General features: G+C 42.9%; 1 protein-coding gene across 1 annotated transcript in view; it reads right to left on the bottom strand.

The window, feature by feature from the left end:
- The window catches only part of EIF4E3 (eukaryotic translation initiation factor 4E family member 3), a 34,761-nt gene extending 10,725 nt beyond the window's left edge, over positions 1-24,036 (bottom strand). The window contains exons 1-2 of the mRNA XM_065408163.1: positions 23,867-24,036; positions 8,650-8,722 (exon numbers count right to left, since the gene is read on the bottom strand). Coding sequence (XP_065264235.1) covers positions 8,650-8,722; positions 23,867-24,036 — 243 coding nt within the window. The remainder of the gene's footprint in view (positions 1-8,649; positions 8,723-23,866) is intronic.
- Between the last annotated feature and the right edge of the window lie 411 nt (positions 24,037-24,447).

The following is a 24,447-nucleotide window of genomic DNA, read 5'->3' as shown; positions in this document are numbered from 1 at the left end:
GACTGAGCAGGGTCACCAGTGAATTTTAAGTTTGTGGACTCAGAACCTGAACTTGCCACCGTTTCTTTACCCAGTTACCGTTGACTATCCTCTCCAGTTACATACCCCCTTCACCCCCTTCCCAAAAAATAAAATCTGTTCTGTTTTGTTAATGAACACCGTTGTCTTTATTACTGTTTTCGCGGGAATGTTTTAAACCTGGGACGCAGACTGTGGCGGGGTGCGGGTTTAGTGTTGTGATGCAAATGATGCTTCTAAACTCCAGGAATGACGGGTTCCGCAGTGGTGGACTGGTTGTTTCAACAGAGCCTGCCAGCCCTCCTGGGCGGGACAGCGTGTATGTGTCGGCTATGTGACTGTCTGGCAGGGGGAGGAGGGTTACAGCTCCCCTGCTGCGGGGCTCTGTGATGCATTAGATCTGTAACTGCCCTCCCCCGCCACAAAGTCACAGAGCAACCCCCCCCCCCCCCCCGAACATGAAAACCACCTCCCAGATTGAACAGGGTCACTAGTCACTGCACTGGGTATGTGTCCTGATCCTGGACCTGACCCCGCCTCTGTACCCTGGTAAAGGTGACTGTCCTGTCCAATTACCATGCCCCTTCCCCTCGTTCAGACAGACTGTCCTCCAAAAGAAAATCATGGAAACAGTAATTAACAGAAACGAATATTTTATTATGAACCAGACATGAAACGTGGGGGTTGAAACTTGCACGGGGGCTTCTGTGAGGTGTGTAGGAAAGGACTTTTAAAATTTTGGGGAATGAGAGCCTTCTAGTGCTAGAGCAGTCTGCAGGGGTTGACTGAAAGTTTTAACGGCCCTTGCCGCCCCTCCTTCTTTGTACTTTGGGTGAGGGGGGTGTGGGACTTGGTGGCGGGGGAGGGCGGTTAGAGATAGACTGCAGCGGGGCTCTGTCCTCCTGCCTCCGGTCTTGCAGAACATCCACAAGGCGCCGGAGCGTGTCCGTTTGCTCCCTCAGAAGTCCAAGCAGCTTTTCAGTAGCCTGCTGGTCCTCCTGACGCCACCTCTCCTCCCGTTCCATGACTGCTCGGTGCATTTGTGACAAGTTCTCCCTCCACTGTGTCTGCTGGGCTGCCTGGGCTCGGGAGCAGCTCATTAGTTCTGAGAACATGTCCTCCCGCGTCTTCTTCTTCCTCCTCCTAATCTGCGCTAGCCTCTGGGAGTGTGCTGACAGGCTGGGTTGGGAGACAGTCGCAGATGTGTCTGTGTGAATGGGAAAAATGGAGTGAATTCCTGAGACAGATAAATGAAGTTGTGTACAAAGAACCTAGTCTTTCTCTGTGAACAAGACCATACACTGCACCTCTCACATGCGCACTCAGGACAAGGTCGAATTTTCGGCCCTCGCCTTCAGTGCCTGGGGTCCTGCAGTGGTCTTGCAGTTATCTGAGAATCGTGGCAGGACACCTGAACTTCTGTAGCGTGCAATCATGGTAAGCCGTAGACTTCTGGCTGCTTAAAACTGTACTAGTAGCACTGGCCTCCTTTCACATTGAAAGCAATGCCAGTCTCTGCTGCCAGCAATCAGGACAGCATGAACTATGCCCCTGTCCCACCCCCTCGCGGCTGTTCCAGGGAAAGATCCCTGTATGCTGCCCCTCTCCCTCCACCGCGTGGCTGTAAAGCAGTCCCAATACTAACATTCCCCTCCCTAATTCAAAGCAGGGCGTAATGAGCGACATCACCCTGCTGAGGATCTCGGAGTCCCAGAGGGAAAGGATGTTTCGAGAAAGCCTTCAGAAACCAGGGCCGTTTGCCGCTATGCTCTGCAGGGCAATGATACCAGAGTATCTGATGGTGTCGTGGCGTGGTAACGTGTCCTACCACGGAGGGCCCAATAAGATCGCCCTACCCAGGAACCTGATGAACAGGCTGGAAATGTACCTTCATGAGACCTACGAGGAGTTCTCCTGTGAGGATTTCGCCTCCATCCCCGGCCATATTGACCGGATTTTCGCGTAGGTGCACTGGGACTAAAGAGTGGAGCGTCTTGGGCAGCATAATCATGAGTTACCGGACATTGTAAAAAAAATTTTAAATACTTGGGACTAAATTGTGAAGAGCCTAAGGCAGACAAATCATGAAAAACCCTTTGTTACTATTGTAAATATTCCAGTTTTTTTGCAGATAATTGTTTACATATTTAAGCACTTTAAGAAACAGCCATTGTTAATATTATAAATATTTCATTTCTTGTAAAAATAAATGTTTAGATATTTAAAGCACTTACTGCTTGATCCTTCCCCTGATTCTGTCTCCGGGGTAAGGGATGGGGACGGTTGGTAGGGGATCTCGGTAAGGGTGATGAAGAGATCCTGGCTGTCGGGGAAATCAGCGGTGCCAGCGCTGTCGACTGCCTCTTCCTCCTCATCTCCTTCATCATCTTCCCCGTCCGCTAACATGTCCGACGAGGAACCTGCCGCGGACAATATCCCATCCTCAGAGTCCACGGTCAGTGGTGGGGTAGTGGTGGCGGCCGCACCTAGGATGGAATGCAGTGCCTCGTAGAAACGGGATGTGTGGGGATGGGATCCGGAGCGTCCGTTTGCCTCTTTGGTTTTTTGGTAGCCTTGTCTCAGCTCCTTGATTTTCACGCGGCACTGCGTTGCATCCCGGCTGTATCCTCTCTCTGCCATGGCTTTAGAGATCTTCTCGTAGATCTTTGCATTCCGTCTTTTGGAGCGCAGCTCTGAAAGCACGGACTCATCGCCCCACACAGCGATGAGATCCAAGACTTCCCGATCAGTCCATGCTGGGGCCCTCCTTCTATTAGATTGCAAGGCCATCTCGGCTGGAGAGCTCTGCATCGTTGCCAGTGCTGCTGAGCTCGCCACGCTGTCCAAACAGGGAATGAGATTCAAACTGCCCAGACAGGAAAAGGAATTCAAATTTTCCCGGGGCTTTTCCTGTGTGGCTGATCAGAGCATCCGAGCTCGGACTGCTGTCCAGAGCATCAACAGAGTGGTGCACTGTGGGATAGCTCCCGGAGCTATTACCGTCGATTTCCATCCACACCTAGCCTAATTCGATATGGCCATTTCGAATTTAGCGCTACTCCTCTCGTTTTGGAGGAGTACAGAAGTCGAATTTAAGAGAGCTCTATGTCGAACTAAATAGCTTCGTGGTGTGGACGGGTGCAGGGTTAATTCGATGTAACGGCGCTAAATTCGACATAAAAGCCTAGTGTAGACCAGGCCTATGACAAGTTGTGTCCTATTCGGAAGCCACTGTTGCTTAGCAAATGCATGTTTCTATGAGAGGTGAAGGTGGAGAGAAGGGAAACAACTGGTCTGTAATGAAGTTCCCAAAGTGCAGAATACTCCACACTCGGTGTCCTCATACGTGAATTTGGAATAGAAGTAGCAGCTCTTAAATCTACTATTTTAATGGAGGCTATGTCTACACTACCGCAGTAAGTCAACCTACGCTACGCAACTCCAGCTACGTAGCTACGTGAATAACATAGCTGGAGTTGACGTACCTTAGGTCAAGCTACTGTGGGGTCTACACCGCGGGAGGTCGACGGGAGACTCTCCCGTCGACTTACCTTACTCTTCTCGTCAGGAGTAGAATACAGGATCGACTGGAGAGCGATCTGCTGTCGATTTGGTGCGTCTTCACTAGACCCGCTAAATCGACGGACAGTGGATCAATCTCAGAGCATCGATCCCAGCTGTAGTGTAGACCAGCCCCTAGTAGCATGCTGTATGTGCTGAAGAGATGTGTGCTGTATCACAGCCTCTAACCGACACCTTTTTACCCTAACAACAGAGCCTTTGATACTAAAGCATAATGACTGTGAGAAAGTATATTAAATATTATTATCTAAATCTGAGTTACAATGGAACATATATCCAAAGCGTTTGAGTAAAACTTCCTTAACATGCTTTTTAAAAAGAGATAAACACTTATTCTGTCTATTTACTAAACTAGTCCAATACCATACAACAGTAATCCTCTAGCTCTTCTGTCTAGAGATTTAGATCACACTGCTCGTCATGGTATCGTGTATCACAAGATTACATTATAGCTCTTGTGCGCATCATGCCTAGTTGGTGATCCACTTATTTTGTCTGAGATCAGGCAGAAAGAGTACTGCCTATGACAAAATAGGATATACCATGGCAATGCAAGCTTGGGGATTTCTGAACAGACCAAGTAGCAGGGGAACCATCAGACTCTAGTTTCTCAGCTGCAGGTAAGAGAGGAAGCCACCATCGAGGGGATGGGGTGGGAAAAGAGCAGGGGTAATCCCATTTAGCCCCCAGAAGTGGTAGTGGGGGTTGGAGGAGAACAAAGAGATCCCTCCTTCCCAGAAGACAGGTAAAGGAGAAGCAACAAAGATGTTAAGTCATTATGTTGCATCATAATCATGCATTAGTGCAACTTTACAAAACAAACTTTGCAACATTATAATATGATTCTGTGGCTCTCTGCAATTCCATCTGAGAGCTACTTTGTTATCCAGCTGTTAAAAGTTGAGTACCACTACGTAAAGCCATGAGAACTGATAATAGAAAAGTCTGACAGAAAACAGAACTGGGTGAGTTTAGATTGGTGAAAGCAGGGCACAGAAGACAATCTAGTAGTAAGCAATAATCTGCCGAAATTGAAAGAATAAGGGACACCGTTGTGTCTACAAGGTTTTGGCTCACACCTATAATATTCTTGAACTTGTACAGGCTACTACGTTCTGTACCAACTACCTTTGATGAGATAGCAAATTCTAAAGAGTACAGCGAAAGTCACTGAACATTTCTGTTGTTTTCCACAGGGCAGTCATATCAGATATATGACAGTACATACTGAGGCTAAACCTATCAATAGATAACTTATAGGCCAAGCTGTTGGCCTCCAATAATTATCTAGTGGAAACAGCCTTCTTAGGGGACCTGAAGGAATTCTCTAAAACTTCAGCAACCTGATGGGAGGAAACCAATGTAGCTCTTCAATACAGTAAGGTCCAGTTTAGTTAATTGGGTCTGGATTAAGAGTAGAAAAGGCAATGATAAGAGATGCTATGTACACCATACTCTGGGCTTAAGCAGTGCTCTCTTCAGTTGTCAAAGCGACAACCATTTCAGCCACTGTAGACAGGGGTGTAGTTTTGCTGTTAAACTTAATTTCCTGGGGAGAAATCGCTACAGAAATCACCTGAATGATGTGCATATTCTCCTTCATAGGTAGGGCAACAGACACCTCCAACAGAGGTCTGCAAAGCACAACCACAAGCTATCCAATTGCAGCCTGTTTGCCAGAGCTCTGACCAATGCCCTCATTTTGATGACACAGCACAACTTATTGCTGAGCTCTGTGACTTTATCCTCACGCACAATTATTTCAAATTTGGTGACAATATATACCTCCAGACCAGTGGCACCGCTATGGGCACCCACATGGCCCCACAATATGCCAACATTTTTATGGCTGACCTGGAACAACGCTTCCTCAGCTCTCGTCCACTCACGCCCCTTCTCTACCTACGCTACATTGATGACATCTTCATCATCTGGACCCATGGGAAGGAGACCCTGGAAGAATTCCACCATGATTTCAACAGCTTCCACCCCACCATCAACCTCAGCCTGGACCAATCTACACGGGAGGTCCACTTCCTAGACACCACCGTACAAATAAGCGATGGCCACGTTAACACCACCCTATACCGAAAACCCACCGACTGCTACGCCTACCTTCATGCCTCCAGCTTCCACCCCGGACACACCACACGATCCATCGTCTACAGCCAAGCACTGAGGTACAATCACATCTGCTCCAACCCCTCAGACAGAGACCAACACCTACAAGATCTTCACCAAGCATTCTCAAAACTACGATACCCACACAAGGAAATAAAGAAACAAATCAACTGAGCCAGACGTGTATCCAGAAGCCTCCTGCTACAAGACAGGCCCCAAAAAGAAACCAACAGAACTCCACTGGCCATCACCTACAGTCCTCAGCTTAAACCTCTCCAACGCATCATCAGTGATCTACAACCCATCCTGGACAATGATCCCTCACTTTCACAGACCTTGGGAGGCAGGCCAGTCCTCGCCCACAGACAACCCGCCAACCTTAAGCATATTCTCACCAGCAACCACGCACCGCACCATAACAACTCTAACTCAGGAACCAACCCATGCAACAAACCTCGATGCCAACTCTGCCCACATATCTACACCAGCAACACCATCACAGGACCTAACCAGATCAGCTACAACATCACCGGCTCATTCACCTGCACGTCCACCAATGTTATATATGCCATCATATGCCAGCAATGCCCCTCTGCTATGTACATTGGCCAAACTGGACAGTCACTACGCAAGAGGATAAATGGACACAAGTCAGATATCAGGAATGGCAATATACAAAAACCTGTAGGAGAACACTTCAACCTCCCTGGCCACACAATAGCAGATGTTAAGGTAGCCATCTTACAGCAAAAAAACTTCAGGACCAGACTCCAAAGAGAAACTGCTGAGCTCCAGTTCATTTGCAAATTTGACACCATCAGATCAGGATTAAACAAAGACTGTGAATGGCTATCCAACTACAGAAGCAGTTTCTCCTCCCTTGGTGTTCACACCTCAACTGCTAGCAGAGCACCTCACCCTCCCTGATTGAACTAACCTCGTTATCTCTATACTGATTTATACCTGCCTCTGGAGATTTCCATTACTTGCATCTGAAGAAGTGAGGTTCTTACCCACGAAAGCTTATGCTCCCAATACTTCTGTTAGTCTTAAAGGTGCCACAGGACCCTCTGTTGCTTTTTACAGATTCAGACTAACATGGCTACCCCTCTGATACTTGACTCATTTTCTGAAAATTTCTAAAGCTAAGAGTGAACAGAGGAAAAGTGTGGCTGGGAAGGGACAACTGATACAAGGCATTAACTAAACAGTACAAATGTCAAAGCAGTTTTATTTCAAAACTAGCCACCAAGACAGTGTCCCTTTAAAGACAGGGTTTTAGCTTCATTTCCAAATTTCCTGGCTTTTGTCACACAGCCCTTGTAAAGCCCCCTCTCCTTGACACTCACCAGGCTGCGATGTATGAGTCCCACCACACTGGGCCCAGATATTCTTAAGCTTCCCTTGGTCTGAGAAGGCTGCAGCACTCTCTCTCTCTCCGGCATACTTCCTGGGCACAGGCTCTCGGTCTTCTACCCCGTCACAGAAATTGACCCTTTTGGTCCAGCTGGCCTAGGCCTGCAGGACCAGTGCTAACACTGCTCCCCCTCACCCTACTGGATGCCCCAACACATAATAGTAGAAGCAAACAGACACCAAGGGTTCAAAAGCCAATCCCTCTTCAGGTAGCACAAGAATATACAGATTTAGACAAAACAATAAAATACCCCTCTCTCTGAACTCAGCTGTCAGTGCCCAGCCTCCCTTACCGCCTGCCAAAAAAAGACTGATGAGACCCTTTCTTTTATAACCTCCTGTCCCTTATGTCAGGTGACCTCTCCTCAGCCTTGTTATGTGATAAAGTCCCCCCACTAGATGGTCCTTTGTTTCATTACTACCCCCTGAAGTTCAGACTTGGAAAAACAAAAAAAACAAAAAACAAACTTCATTTGCCCTGAGCCTGAGCGGTATCCACCTATTCATCCAAGGCACTCCATATGAATGGGCAATCATCAAAGTTTAGCAACCCTCCATTGTTAGTCTTGTGCCAGGTGCAAGAACTTCTCCTGACACCGCCTGTGGGTTTTAGCTCTGTAAGGAGGTAAAAGGCAGCAGAAAAGGTGAACAAGATCCGTATTCAAAGGGGAGTTTGCAGTCTGACACAGATACACAGAGTCTCCAGTATCAACCAGAAGTCATAAGCTGTACATAGATCCCCCAAATTGCCACAACAGAGTTTTAGCCTCATATCAGAATATTCTGGCTTTTGGTGAATTAAAGCCAGACTTTTAACATTATGTAAGACAAACCGAACAACAGATATTTCATGCCTGCTCCAGTACTAATATGGACCCACACTCCTAATAAGGTTGTTTCCATTCAGAATACGGAGTGCAAGTGTTACCCACTGACTTTTTGCAGATACAAAGTTATATGACAGGTAAAAGGGAAAACACGGAATGATATTATGTAGAATCTCTCATCTGCTGCAAGCGTTCCAGATACAGAAAAAGCCTTAACATAACAAATCAGTTCACAAGAAAAAAAGTCACAAACAGGGTACTCAAAGGGAAGACTTCTGTGTACTATATCTTCCGTTGCTCATATAATAATTTATTACATTGGAGAATAGCTGGAGAAAAGGCAGACAAATACTTAAAGTAAATCAAGTTTCATGATCCAATTTAGAGGCACAGCCTGAGGCTCTGAAATCTTATAGAAAGACAGAGTATCTGGCAAAGCAAGTGTATTACCCTGCAACTCACCCCTTTATGATCCCTCAAAACCACCCAGGAATCAAACACTACCAATGAAATTCTAGGGAAGCCTAAGGAATAGCATATTCTATCAACTGATACTTAGATTTTGTACCTCAGAGAGGTGAAAGCATGAGAATTACTCATCTGGCACATGGCTGTCAATATAACCTCACAACTTGAGTGTTATTTCTTGCGTGTAGCAATTTCTGTAGTTCTATTTTAATCTTACCTGTACTGTCTGTACTGTATAGATCTTCTTGAGATTTGATGCACATTCAGCTGCTGTGGTACCTGGAAGTGACCTAAAAAAAAGTTTATGTTAATAAAATACTTTATCCAAAAAATGATTACTTGATTGTCTTAGCAAATGACTGAAACTTTTAGAAACATATCAAAGTTATACAATCAACTCCAATCACTATAAAAATCACTATAAAAGTTTTAAAAAGTAAAGGCTGAGCGTTCTTATGTTTAGTTTAATTTGAGAGTTGTCAGGATATTTTAAAAATATTTATGTTCTAATTAAAATGTACATTAAATATTTAAAACAAAGATACATCTGCTTGTTCTAAAAAGGCACCCACCCACTTTAATTATGCAAGTACACTGGTCTGTAATTATAGGATTGTTCACATTTGCTAGATTACTGGTGTGGATTTTGAGAAAGGGAAAGAGTAGCTTGGTGGGTTTTATTTGTTTGTAATCAAAAGGAGTCCTCGGAAATAAGAAAAAATCCAGATCAAATTTTGAACCATGGGTACTGAGAGTGTCACTTTAAATCAAATTTCAGGGTTAATGTTTCTAAATTTCAACTTGATTTACATCTGATTTATCTTTGAATACTTTAAAATATTTTAATGTCCTACTTTAATGTTCTCTTAAGGAGTTTTAGCTGTATTAACTATGAACTAACAGTTCAAAGTAATAATTATGATTTTTTAAAAAAAGAAATCACCTTTAATTTACATACACACCCCACTAGATGGCAACATACTACAAACTCTCACAACTAATATAGTACCTGAAATTTAAAAAAACAAAAAACAAAAACCACACCAGACTTTTAAAAATAAAGCAGCTAATTTTACCATCTCTTAGCTGTAATTTCTCTTATGGAAAACAGAAGCACTTTTAGTCAGATGTCACATTTTAAAAATGTCATTGATTACACAGAGATCAAGCAGGTAGATCCAGCACATAGGGCCACCTCTTTGGCTGCAAAGCCAGCAGTTAAAATTGCAGAGAATTTACACAGGGTCTTGCAGCGTTATGCTTAATTATTTTGAAAATACGCTGACATTCCACCAAAACCTTGATACTTAAATTCTCCTCCCCATTGTGCACAACCAAATGATGAAAGATAAAACAAACATACATAGAGAAAAGTGAAGAGAAACTAATGATACAGAAAGTCTCCCTGCAAAAAACAGGCAGAGTTTACATTAACAAGAAGCATACAGTACATATGCACCGATGCAAGTATAAACCCTAAAGGGTCAGCTCTCTTCTAGTTTTTCTTCTTGTGATCCATGCAATGCAATGCATTCAGTCTATGTCTACACTGAGAATTTCAGATAATTCTCCCACAATTGGCCTAATGCTGACACAGCTCCAGCATCAACAGCAGCTGGAGTGGCAGCACAGACCAGATGCTAGCATTTTCACCCCCCCGAGTTGTCTAGCCCTTTATGACATGGAGGTGAAACACCTTAGCTCTGTATATGTTGGTGTTTACATCATTGCTATCACAGAAACGGTTGCATTGTTGATAGCAGCTGCAGTAGTAAAGGTACTATCTTCATCTAGTGAAGCCACAGGGCAAGGTCCTCAGCTGATACAAGTCAGTGTTGCCTCACTGAAGTAATGGAACTATGTTGATTTACACCAGATGAGGAGCTGAACTAACCCCTCTCAGCTTCTCCAAGCAACTTCCGTACTATTTTCATAGCCTTAAGATTTTATAAGGTGAAATGCATGCAAACTCAGATGCAAAAGACTGCAGAAGCTTGAAACAAACAAGTAATCAGGAAAACAGGAGACAGTGAACAGAGTAGTCAACTGGCATGGCGCTGGAGACTGTGGACCTGTACTGGGAGGGTCAATTACAACGGTGCAAATTCAGCACTAATGGTTTTTGCGGACATTAGCACCACAACAATGCACAGTGCCCTAATGCAGGATACAAGAGTGGTGTATCTTGCAGGCTGAGCCTGAACAGGTAAATATTGTAGCTATTATTTCTGTGCAGCTCCACTGACAATAGCAACAGCGTAAAACACTCAAACAAATATCACTGAATGGCAGGTGTGTATTTTCTGATATTACTACTGCCGGTGGAGCTGCACAGGTGCTGTGCAAAGCTGCGAACAGCTGTGTGCGCGGACGATACACATTACGAGCATGACAGGTGCATGCAATGGCAAAATCCTCTAGTGGACAGAAGGCAGAGAAGACAGCACATTACTCTGTCTGGGCGTTTGTCTATCTTGCCTCCCAAATCCTGAAATGCTTTGTCTTGCTCTTTGATCTGGACAACTCAAATTGGTCTCTCTCTTCAAACCAATGAGCGCTGTCGAAATTCTTATTTCTCTCTTCTTACTGGCAGTAATAGATTTTACATTATTTGTGCCTTTAATCACCATTGGATTAAAATGGTAACTTCATGTAAGTCATACTGAGAAAGCAATAGGGAGAAAAGAAAGATTGTATTTTGTCTCTGTTTCTGGAATACATGCTGAAGATACAGCTACAAAGCTGAATGTTCTTTTAAGAACACACAAAAGATAGCTTAGAACAATTACTTATTTTTTTCTTCAATGCAGAGCAGACAGCAATGTATCTTTAACTATTTATCTGTTGATGACAATGGCATAGACATTGCATTGTGCTGATGGACCCAATGAGAAAACTGTGTTTAAATAAATGTTAGAACAGTTACACTGGTGTCACACTGTTTCTAAAGTAGTCATGGGTTCAGTACAATTTAGATTATTTTTAATGGGAGTGTGTTTTATACACTATGAAAATTTTACTGAAAGTGACATTCTGTCACCAGATCTGCTAAATTAAAAAGAAATATTTGTCCCCTGAATGAATTATTACAGTGACAAATGAAGATTTTCTTCACATACACACACCACAACTTACTTTTCGAGTATTGTAAGTCCAGGGAACCTGGTCTTAATTGAGTAACAAAAATCATTTTCATGACAGAAAGATTTTTCTAATAAATGGAGAGCAGGCTGACAGTCAATATATTTGGCAATACACAGAAGTAGTCTCTGAGGCCAGAAGATTGCTTAATAAGGATAGTAGTCCTTGCACAACTTTTACTGCATTCACACAGCTCTTTACTAATCAGTGTACAATACTGGGGCTATCATTTGGAACAACGGTATTTTGTCTCTTCTCACATCTTAGAGTCTCTAACATTTTGTGCTCCTTACATTGTAATTCCATAGTCAAAAGACATGGGTGGATTGTTTTGTTTTTACATGCATCAGATAATGGTCTGAAAAACTAGTTTTGACATGCTTTCCTTTTGCCTGTTTCCTAACTTACAGTCATACATGGACATAATTTTGCCTTACTATACATTGCATCATCATCCCCACGTACGTTCACTGATGTTGCCGTTGGAGTGTTGTGATAAGACGAAAACCTATTCCCATGAAAGGTAAATAAACATTATGAAACAGTAAACTTCAAAAGCCAGCAGGGTGTCAGCAGTGGATATTTATCACATTTTTATGCCACTTCAAAAATCTCTTGGGGAATAAAGAACAGAGTACTCCACTTTGGGGCCATAAAATCATTCATTTTGATAGCTACAAATCACATGTTCCAGAGAAACAACATTACAAGCTGGTAGAGAATAACAACCAACCACCACATTACTCATTTTAAGGTTTAGGTGGAAGACTATTCACTGCTTATTTTTAGCAACTTGACTGACAAGTACTACAGGTGCTGTGTGGACAAGCTTGCATAGCATATTGCAGCATTACGCCCAACTCTAGCAAATGACATCAATCTTCTGTCATGAGCACTAACACAAACGAAAGAACAGAAAAATATCTGAGCTGCAAAGAAAAAATTAACATTTAAAGAAAAGTGATCACCATAACTATATTAAAATGGCCCAGTAATCTTGGTTGAGTTGCTATCTAACTCACTTTAAAATAATTTTCAAGGTCCTTAAGAATACTCCTCTGTACTTCTACATTGTTTATTTGTGAAAAATTTGTTTTTCTACAAAAAAGCATTATTGGACTAGTGAGAAAGAAACTGTTGAAAGTCCTAAAATGCAAGCAATGGTCAATTTGGAAGTTTTAGCTTTGAACTACTTGCCACACTAAATGGAATTACACATTGTTTATGGGACAGAAAAGAGTAGCTCAAGCCACAACTTGGAGATGGAGAAAAAGTATCCAAAATACAGTCAACAGCTAGAAGAATGGAGAAATGTCTAATCTTGCTGCAAAATGTACAGAAAACACTGACAGAATTTGGGGTGCCTTTTATAGTGTTTCAATACCTGGAAGTGCAAGAGGTCAGTCTAGATTATCAGAATGGTTCCTCCCGGGCCTTAAATCTATGAAACTATTAACTTTTGTTGTAGAATGCACAGGAAAAAAGTTTAGATTATTTATAAATTGGCACATAAACAATTATGAAAAAACAAACAAAACTTAGAAAACTCCTTTTTCTGTATTCTTCCAACAAATGATGCAACGTCCAATTATACTGATTCACAAATTATAAAGCCAGAAGAGACCAGTGGGATCTAGTCTGACTTTCTGCATATGAACTAATGGAGTCTACATACAGAAATAGCAGCCCTAAGGAGATTGAATTGCCCTTTCATAAAAAGAGTTTAATTCTGGAGCCTAACGATGATAAATTAATAGCTATTAACTATCCAATCACAATAGAATCTTTTTCTATTCAATTTTAAAATTTCCCCCATGGAATCCTTCAATTTTTGCTTCATGTTTGTTCTCACACAAGTTAATATAAAATTATCTAGCCCTTTAGTTACCTTTCTTGTGCCTTCTCTTGATAAATAAGGCCCTTATGCCAGAGAAGTTTAAATAGCTTTTCTTCTCTGTGAAAACACAGAGGAACAGCTGGTCTAACCGTAAAATTATCAAGACTGTTCCTATAACACTGATGTCTTTTGATTTACTTAAGGCTATCATCAAGTATGAAAAAGAGGAGGCCATTTCCCTGAATTCATATGATAAATGTGGCCCTTCGTATATTTTTCCAGATAACATCAGAGACAGAAAAGTTTTGTATCAGCTGACAAATTCTAATTTTAAAATGTACCCTTGACTTTCTTTGAGGTTGCTACAGTAGGCTCAAATCACTGCTCCCAATCATCTCCAGACTCCCTAGGGCTGTGTAATGGATGGTCAGAGCCCTGGTAGTCAGGTCAGTCAACAATGTAACAGATTTATGATGAATACCTCTAATGTATCTATGTTATAAACTGGACAAATTGCATAAATATTCCTCCACTGGATAGTGAAGATGTGAGGTTCTAGTCAGAGGCAGTGTGAGCCTCTATTGGTGTTCCAACAGTAGGGAAGCTGTCATAATTCAAGATTCAACATATAAGCCTCCTCACTGTCCATTCAGGTAGACTCAGCACATTTTATTCTAACCAAAAGGTTCTTAGACACCACAGAGATGATTACAAGATAGATTAAGTTATGCTAGTTATAAAAGGCTTTCTTTAGAATCATAGAAATGTAGGACAGGAAGGGACCTTGATAGTCATCTAGTCCCCTACCCTGCACTGAGCCAGAACTAAGTATTATCTAGACCACTGATACTCAGACTTGTGAGCTGCAAGTGACTCTTTAATGTGTCTTTGCAGCACATGATATTAACCAATCTAAGTTATTAACCAATCAGGATGCTTTTACTCTGTTATTAACCAATTGTAGTTGATAAAATAATAATACATGGTCAGTCATGTTGCTATGAGATATATATATAAACTAAATATTTCCACATCATACTGTTTAAATATGAATAGTACTATAGTAAATGAAACAATGAATTCTCACTACTGTGGCTCTTTTGGGTAAGGCTGATCGCTAACTTGGCTCCTGAACCACTAAGGTCTGAGTCTGACTGATCTAGACCATTCCTGACCGGTGTTTGTCTAACCTGTTCTTAAAAACCTCCAAGGATGGAGATTACACAACCTCCCTAGGTAATTTGTTCCAATGCTTAACTACCCTGACAGTTAGGAAGTTTTTTCCTGATGTCTAACCTAAATCTTCCTTACTGCAATTTAAGCCCATTACTTTTTGTCCTGTCCTCACTAGCTAAGGAGAACAATGTATCACCCTCCTCCTTATAACACCCTTTTTTGTACTTGAAAATTGTTATCATATTCCCCTCCTCCCCTCAGTCTTCTCTTCTCCAGACTAAACAAACCCAATTTTTAAAATCTTTCCTCATAGGTCATGATTCCTAGATCTTTAATTGTTTTTGTTGCTCTCCTCTGGGAACCAATTTGTCTACATCTTTCCTGAAGTAGGATGCTCAGAACTGGACACAATACTCCATTTGAGACCAGATCAGTGCTGAGTAGAAGAATTAATTCCTGTGTCTTGCACACAACTCTGCTGCTAATACATCCCTAAAGGATGTTTGCTCTTTTTTTGCCACAGTACTACATTGTTGACGCATATATAGTTTGTGATCCCCTACAGCCCCCAGTGCATCAACAGCCACTTTCCGAAGCATATGGCAAGAGGGCTCATCACGTTTATTTACCACCCAAAAGCTGGTGGGTTTTGTGCATGTGGTTCTAAGAATCAGTGTATTTTATATAAGACGTTGATGCACTAAGATATATCCTTGTGCTCTCTATTGTCCAGTTTATGCACCAACTTATTATAATACACGTGCAATAAAACACAGTATTTATTGTGTTTTAGTTTAGTACCGCAGCAAATATCAATTTAAAAAAATGTTTATGGGGGTGATTTTGCTAGTTATCACAACTATATTGCTGTTCAATAGGGGGTTGGCAACCGATTGCCCATTGTTAATCTCCCCTAAATCTTTGATGCAAGACTAAAATACAGGACAGCTTTCCAGCTCTTTCCGTCCAATCATCTTCACACTTTCAAAACAGGTAAAGCAAAAGTGCCATTCACCTTTCTGTGAAGACCAGAAATTAATCTTTATAGCTCTTCATTGCTAAATTCTACGTATTAAGGAACAACATAATTTTAAAGCACCGAATTACAGAAGTTGAAGGATAAGACGAATATTAGGCCATTTAGACCATCTACCTGGCAATGAAGGATTTATCCTAATTTTAATAATAGATGAAGACAAAAGCAGATATTGACAACAAAATGCCTTGAAAATTGTTTGCGATGGCAAAACGGTGCCTTTCATTTGCTCCTCTCTTACGGAAGTAGTTACAACATCCCTTGCCACACTCCTATCGGTTAGGATACTGTTTTATTCCCTTATAAGGTGGAATATACAAAAAGTCTCTCTCATACTTATGTGAAAAAAATTTACTATCAACAATTTTATCATTAATAAAAAGTCAGTAACTAAAATATTTACTTGGCCAGTAAGACACCAATCATTTAAACACAGGATGTTTCATGCTTTTTGGTTTTGGGTCTGGTTATTTATTATCTTATTTCACTTCTTCATATATGCCATATAAGCGATATTTTCTTTTAGAATTCTATGAACAATCTACTGATAAAATAACATTACTCTGCTAGATGCCAAAAATCATGGACTGAACAAAGACACTGGATTTATGGCTTATTACAACAACCTGTATTCCCCTCTTTTTGTCCTATGACTGCAGAGGTGTTAACATGCCACTCTACCTTGAACGGTTCCTTACAATATAAGCTAACCACTTATGCTAAACAATCTGTTCCACCTTGCATTTTGCTCTGAGGCTGGGTGTTCCTTTCCCAAATACTGCATGGTCATCAGGATCTTAGCAGGGGGGAAATTAATGCAATAAGAAATAAAGGAGTTGCCAGACCACATTGGACCAGCGGTCCACCTATCCTCATATGCTGTCGTTGACAGTAAGCAGTACAGTTGGTTGGGACAAAAGTGTAAGAAACCTGGCACTTTAAATAACTTGCCCAGACATGAAGGTTTTTTTCTTACCCTGAGCAGTTAGTGGTTCCTTATTATGCCTGAGACATTAGGATTTATATCCCATTTTTTATTTTCTAATGCTACTCAGGATGTTCTCACTATCAATGTCTAACACTGAATTGCAGCTCAGACATCTATCTGCAAGAATTAAGGGTCAGATTTTCGGACGTGCTCAGCACCGACATAACTCGGCTCCCACTGACATCAATGGGAGTTTTACCACTGGTTTCAATGGGAGGAGAGTCAGACCAAAGTTGAGAACTTCTACAAATTTCACCCTAAATATTTAGATGCAAATATTTTTGGTCTAGCAAAGCAAAATATTTACTTCCAAAATGTACACTCAGAGGCACCCACTAGCAACCAGCCAAATCTGGTAATCCAGCCTGAATATAGACAAAGAATGACTTCAAACCACTAAGACTGTCACGATGCACTTGCTAAGCTGAACATTTTTATATTACTAATGTTTTTCATTGCAAGCCACCTGTTCATGATCCTAGATAGCTGATATAGATGCCTAGACAACTAAAGGTTTGCTGCAGGAGAAGCTATTAAAAGTTCTAAATTGTTTCAAATATGTTCTATCCACAATTGTATAATTTCAAAATGGTCACTAAAATACACAGATTTAATTGATTGGTGGAAATATTTAAAACTATATTTTAAACTTCTTTATTTGTAATTACAAAGCTCATAATAATGCTAAAGGGAAAAGGGAAATCTAAATTTTTGACAGGATAAGTGCTGTATATAAAAGTTTTCACTTCCCTGGAGTGGATTAACAACAACATTGCACTAAATTTGTCGATGTTTAGTCACAAGAAACTACATCAACTGATATTTTTTTCTTTTTTTTAAAACAAAGAGGTTTGTGGTTTTTTTGTTACAGTAGTATTAATCTATGCTTAGAACGTAAGTAATTTAGCTTAAAAGCACTGCTTTAGCAGTCATGCAGGAACAGAATCAGGTCATGATCCTACCATCTAACCTACATAGCAGACCCATGCACCCATGTGGAGTCCCACTGAAGTAACTGGAGCTCTGGAGAAGTTACCTACAGATCAGATTGCTGGATCCAGCTGTAGTCTTTTCCTAGCACAGCTTGAAAACTAGCAGCTAGTGCTACAGTACTAGCATATTCTTTTAGTTATTCATTAGAAAGGTTTTTACTCAGTGTAGCATTAACCATAAATTGTTGTACATTGGTCATATTATAGGCTGTGTTCAAATTTTCTGGGGCTTATTAACTGCTATAAAATTTGCTCAATATTGACATATGAAATTGATATACATGTGTAAATGGGTATATATATTAGTTTCAGTTGTAGCTTTGTTTTTTATACAAAGATGATCTGCAGATCTAAATTCCAAAATCGAATGAAACAATTGTTCTGAATGCCTCAAGCCACCTTAGTATGGGGGACATCCATGCTCCTTACTTACTATTTTCTTTTCTTTTTCTGCAAGACCCAAATTCTGACGAACTGTCGAATCCTCATTTAACACAATAACCCAGACATCACACGCACCAGGAAACTGCTAACTGCCTAACGAGAGTCTTCATTTTTAAAGCACTGTTTTTAAAATGCTTATACCCTATGGGATATGATAATTTTTGAAAACTTGCAAGACTGCAAAGTATTGTAAAAACCACAAGGCTTGCCTTTCACTCAGAGGCCCAAGATCCTGAAAGCTGATTCATGTGGGCAGAACCCTACACCTGTGCAGAGCCTGGGCCCCATGTGGGCGTAAGGGTGCATTAGTACGGATCAGTTTGCTGAGTTGGAGTGACAGGCATCTGTAAGACCCAATGGAGGCCCATGGGCAATACAATGTCACCAATGCAGTCCATGCTGCAGCAGGCGCAGACTAGTGGCCCTGCAAAAGGAGGAGGAAAACAGTTTAATTTTCATGTCCTAAATGCTCCTTTCTAGTTTTGGAACACTTGCAAAATTCTACTTCTAGGTTATGTTCTATCACTTTTTAAAACGTTATCTCGTTTTTTTTTTAAAAGCTGGCAGCTACCTTGATCTTTTACGATGCAGCTAAATTATTAACATTTGAAGATCATACACATGACCTTCCTTGTCCAACTGCTGAATAGTAATTTTCTCCAAGATACTTCCATCATTCTCATTTTCCTAAAACATAAGTGGGACAAGATATCAGCACACAATATGTAATGAAGAATACCGTAGTCACACATACTGAAAAAAGCTTACTGCCTGTGAGAAATGCAAGTGTACAACTTTACATATGCGAATGAGATAATGCAAATGAAATAGAACTCTGTCACAGGATTAGTTCCCAAATGTTATTTTATGCGCCCAGACACTTATACAAAGTAAACGTTGATGGGAGGTGAAGCAGAGACATTTATTTTTCAAAGCAGGAAATATTAATCAAATTACTATTATAATGCAATGAGATTAAATTTAAATCATCCATTTGGTAGTACACCAGGCACTAGTAATGTATGTGTGTGTGTCTGTTACAAATTATTATTTATCTTATATATACCTGTTATAAGAGAATGGACTTGATGGAGATGTATAAATTCCTTGGAGGTCTTTTAACATATGTTATGGAACTCCCTCCCTCGATACAGTTTTGTAATTTAAAGTTATCAGAGGTTACAGACAATTCTACACACCTACCTCAGTGTTTTCTTGATACTTAGAAGCCATTTCATCTAGCATTTCAAAACAAGTCTGGAGTAACATTATTTTTAATGTTAGGCAAAAATATTATTCCCTGTCATGAAATAGTCTCTTCACCACCCCACAGTAAGTGGTTTTAGAAGCAAATGAAAAATATAATGTATGCATTTATAGATAAAGTTGTGCACTGTTTGGATATATTTCAGTTATTTACAACTCATTACAGACGGTACAAGCCTAAGCACCAATCCTGCAACAATCAGGTCTGCATAGGTGGATGCCTCCGCCCATAGCCACTTCAATGAGACTTTGCATAAGCACAGAGGTCTGCCCACACAAAGATAAGTGCAGGATTGGGGCCCTGCGTATCAAAAGCTACCTTCTGTTTTTATGCTTTAAGCTTATATTTATTTTTAATGTATAAAACACCTATTCTGTTCTCTGCCATCCTTCTCTCGACATGAATCCATTATTTGTTCACCTCTTCCTTATTACTAGTAAATGCACAAAAATAATATTTTGTGTATTATGAGTATGAAGACCACTAGAAACTTTTGACTTCTGAGTCATACCTTTAGAATTATATATTGCACAACCTTCAACTCCTAACTGGTTAGAAGGGGCTTGTCAGACAACTCAGTAATGCAAAAACATATCTTCCAGTTCGGTGGTGTTTAATTTAACTATTTTTATGAATTTAAAATAAGCAAAAATGTACACTATCATATGTACTTATATGAGGTAGTTAAGGCAAAAGTTAGTAAAAAAATCTATTTAAATTTTAAAAATTCTGAAATAGGATGGGCTTTTTAAACATTTCATAATATATAATTCAATAATTTGACATGGATCTTAAACTTTCTTTGCTGTTGGCCACAAGAGATAAACATGCACATCTCCAAATGGCTGTGTAGATCAACTGGGAACAAATCCAACTGACAAATCAGCTTCAGGGTAGCTAACTCCAGCAGGGTCTGAATGGAACACTTTAGGCCTTGATCCTGCAAATACTTATGACTTAAACTCAATGGGATTACTCAAGTGAGTGTTTGCAGGATCAGAAGGTCCTCTTGTGTATTCTCAAAGGTTTCGCCACATTTCTCAATTAAACAGTTAATAAGACACAGTGAAGATATTTTTTACCGGAGATACTAGGATAGAAAAGAACTTGCGATTCTTTTTTTAAAAAGATTATATTTCTCCAAAGAGGATAGTTGTAAAAAGTCAAAGATTGTGTGACAGCATGAGGAAGAGGCTTCAATTTCTGAACTCTTGTGGGGTTTGCATTGATCCTGTATGTCCATCTGTAAGCATCACCAGTATCAATTCCAGTGTTGATAATTGCCCACGTTTAAGACTGTGGGTTTGTCATGGAGGTCACGTAAGTCATGGATTCCATGACTTTCCATGACCTCCATGACTTCTGCAGCAGCTCAGGGGCAGCTCAGGCAGCCCCTGTACCAGTCGCACTGGCCGCTGCTGGGGCAGTCTCGGGATACCGCACCCCTCCCGCCTCCCAGCAGCAGAGTTTGGGTGTGGGCGCTGGCAGGGGGTTGGGGCATGGGATGGGGTGAGGTGGGCTGTGGGCAGCGCTTACCTGGGGGGGCTCCCCAGAAGCGGCGACATCCCCCTCACTCAGCTGCTACGCGGAGGCATGGCCAGGCAGCACTGCACGCTGCCTCTGCCCAGAGCGCTGGCTTCGCAGCTCACGGCCCGCCCCGCCCCCCAGTACCCAGGCCGCTCTCCTTCAGACACACACACTCCCCGCCCAAGTTTTAGGCTTGGTCTACACTAAACCCCCAAATCGAACTAAGGTACGCAACTTCAGCTATGTGAATAACGTAGCTGAAGTTCGAAGTACCTTAGTTCGAACTTACCTCGGTCCACACGCGGCAGGCAGGCTCCCCCGTCGACTCCACGGTACTCCTCTCGTCTAGCTGGAGTACCGCAGTCGAAGGCGAGCACTTCCTGGTTTGACTTATCGCGTCCAGACAAGACGCGATAAGTCGAACCCAGAACTTCGATTGCCAGCCGCTGAACTAGCAGCTGGGTGTAGACATACCCTTAGTCAGGGGTATATAGTAAAAGTCATGGACAGGTCACGGGCCATGAATTTTTGTTTACTGCCCGTAACTTTTACTAAAAATACCCGTGACTAAAACGTAGCCTTACCCATGTTTCAGCTACAGAGTAAGGTAAAGCTCCTAAAAAAAGTCAAGTAGGTAAAATGTTAGGTGACCATTAGATATTCACTTAGCTAAATCTTACATTAGTGAAGCAAATTCCTCCAGAAAGCTCACTTCTGCTGGACCATCTATAAGAAGTGAGTTGATACAGTTTTAAAAAATTATAAATTTAGGCCACAGTCCTTCAAATAACTCAGTGTAGGTAGATCCCTGCACCCACATATAATCACGCTAAAGTTGGGGAAGGAGGCATTGCACATGTTAAGTCAGTTTCAGGATCAAGGCATTAAAGAAACTAGCAAGGTGTGTACAAGCCTTAAGTGAAATAACAGCATGATCTTATAAATATAACCATTAGCCTACTGTTATTTCCCTTACAAGCATTATGTCTAAATTTAGGGCTTGAAACAACACTATTACCTGAAGCAATGTTTGTTTATTATACTCGGGAAAAAAAGCCATTACTGAAATGTATTTTCTTAATGTTATGACTATAGCATTAGAAAAAGTTAAAGCTATCAACTAGTGGTATATAAAAATGTTTTGTTTATTTAATGTCTATTCTAGCTACATATAGAAAGTCAGGGTGAGACAAATAACTCGCCATCATTCAACCTGTGTTACAAAAGACACCGGTGAAGATCAGAGCTGTTTTTCTGTGTTTTTATGCTTATTTTTAAAAAGATCATCATATCAAAACCCTAGAGTATGCTGTGAGTAATAGCAGTAATCAATGGATACCTATTTGCCAAAATAGTCTAGGTTGTTTACCATAAAACAAATAAAAATTAATTTGCTAAAACATTAATATAGACGGCCTGTAGCAACTGAACTGCACTGTCAGTGTTCAATTTAGATCATAAACACTATGGCACTGGGACAATTTCTTCTTCTGTACTGCACTCATTGCACTGCAAGTGCTCAATAACTAGCAATAAGAGTATTTCAGGAAACTTGGTGAGCTCTTACTCCTTTAAAAATTCATTTATGATCTTATTAAGTGTCAGCATTACAAAGAAGTTTTGTTTTTATTACTGTCGTCCTTCACTTCATGTTCTAATTTGTTGTGTTGTTCACGTATTAAACAGCTGCCATAGGCATGGAAACATTTCAGCAGCAGCTGAAATGATCCCTGCATACAGGTTGAACATTAGTTTGTAAAGCCCTGTGGGGGGGAAAGGTGCTAATGAAATCCAAGATGTTGTAAGAAATTGTATTAGTTTCAGGCCACAGCTGACTAATAGGAAGCAGCTTTTTATTTATGGCTCCTGGACTCATTCTCTGGTTACAACCCAGTTCTGTAGGACAACAAGCCAATCTCACATTATGAAGTTTGGGTAAAGAGGTGTGTATTAGAGGGTAGGTTTCAGGATTTCATTCTGAGATGGAGTTAGGAATGGGGTGAAAGGATTAAGCATTGACTTTAGGGTGAGACAGGCAAAAATGGGGGCAGGCACCAAACTTTCACTCTAAGCAGTTAGGAATGGAGTGGTGTCAGGTTTGAGTCTGGACTGTGGCAGTTAGGAGTGTGGGGGTGAGTGGGCTGGGACAGTTAGGAGCAGTGGGGGGCTTCTACTCTGGGCTGGGAGAGGGTCCCCCCGGCTGCTCAGCCCCATGTATTTGGGGTTATGGAGCTGGTCTCTCACCCCCTGGCAGAGCCTGCAAGGCAGAGAAGACCAGACCCACCCCCTGGTCGGAAAGACACAGCAGCGTTGAGCCCTGGGCCTGGGGGTCTAGCAGGGCCCTGCTCAGGACAGGGGTCCCTATGCTGGGGGGGGGGGGTGTCTCACAGAGGGTCCCGGGAGGGGGGGGGGCAGACTCGTGGGGCCTAGCGGAGAGTGTGTGTGTGTGTGTGGGGGGGGGTTGTTTGTCAGGCAGAGGATTCCGGGGGTGGAGGGGGGGGGAGGAGGGTATCGAGCTGGGTCCCTGGGCCCGAGGGAGGCGGGGGTCTCATAAGGCCTAGCGGAGGGTCCCTGGGCCCGGGTGTGTGTGTGTCAGGTGGAGAGTCCGTGAGCCCAGGCGGGTCTTGGGGGGCCTGGCGGGGGAGGTATTGAGGAGAGTCCCTGGGGGTCATAAGGCCTGGCCGAGGGTCCATGGGCCGGGGGGGGCGGGGGTCTGGCAAGGGGGTATCGCGGAGGGTCCCTAAGGGCCCGGGGGTCAGGCGGCCCCGGGGGGGGGGTATCGCGGAGGGTCTCAGGGCCCGGGGGCGGGGGTCAGGCGGGCGGTCCCGCGGCCCGGGGGGGGGTATCGCGGAGGGTCTCAGGGCCCGGGGGCGGGGGTCAGGCGGGCGGTCCCGCGGCCCGGGGGGGGGGTATCGCGGAGGGTCCCCGGGGGCGGGGGGGTCAGGCGGGCGGTCCCGCGGCCCGGGGGGGCTGCCGAGGGGGTATCGCGGAGGATCCCTGGGCCCCGGCCGCAGCCCTGCACTCACTTGTCCAGCCAGAAGGTCCATGGCGAGTGCAGCGGGATCCCGCCCGGCTCGGGCTCCAGGCTGCGCAGCTGCTGGTGGTTGATAGGCACCGGGTCCTCGTCGCCCTCCTGCTCGGGCGGCGGGTGCGGGGGCTCCGGGCCCGGCTGGCTCTCGGGGGGGCTCAGCGCCATCGCCCTGCGCTTCCTCCCGCCGGCCAAGGCTGTCAGGGCTTCCCGTCCCCGGCCTGCCACCCCCGCGCCGGGCAGCAGGGGGCGCCGCGCCGGCCGGGACCCACGGACGGGGAGGGGAGGGGGCAGCCATCGGGACTCACAGAAGGAGGGGGACAGACAAGGGCGGGCAGGGATGTGGGGGAGGGAGGGACAGACCAAGAGGGAGACTCAGACAATGAGAGGGACAGACACCCAGAGCCTAGTAGAGTTGCCAGCCCTCTAGGATTGCCCTGGAGTCTCCAGCAATTAATATTAAATCCTCCAAGGAAGACGTCCAACCTAAATTGGTAACCCTAAGCCTAATGGAAGGGGACAGACAGATGGGAACGGGGGAGGACACACGGACACAGACATGTCGGTGCACCACTCCAG

Source organism: Emys orbicularis, chromosome 7 (genome assembly GCF_028017835.1).
Source record: "Emys orbicularis isolate rEmyOrb1 chromosome 7, rEmyOrb1.hap1, whole genome shotgun sequence".
Taxonomy (NCBI): domain Eukaryota; kingdom Metazoa; phylum Chordata; order Testudines; family Emydidae; genus Emys; species Emys orbicularis.
This window is presented reverse-complemented; position numbering and strand designations above follow the sequence as displayed.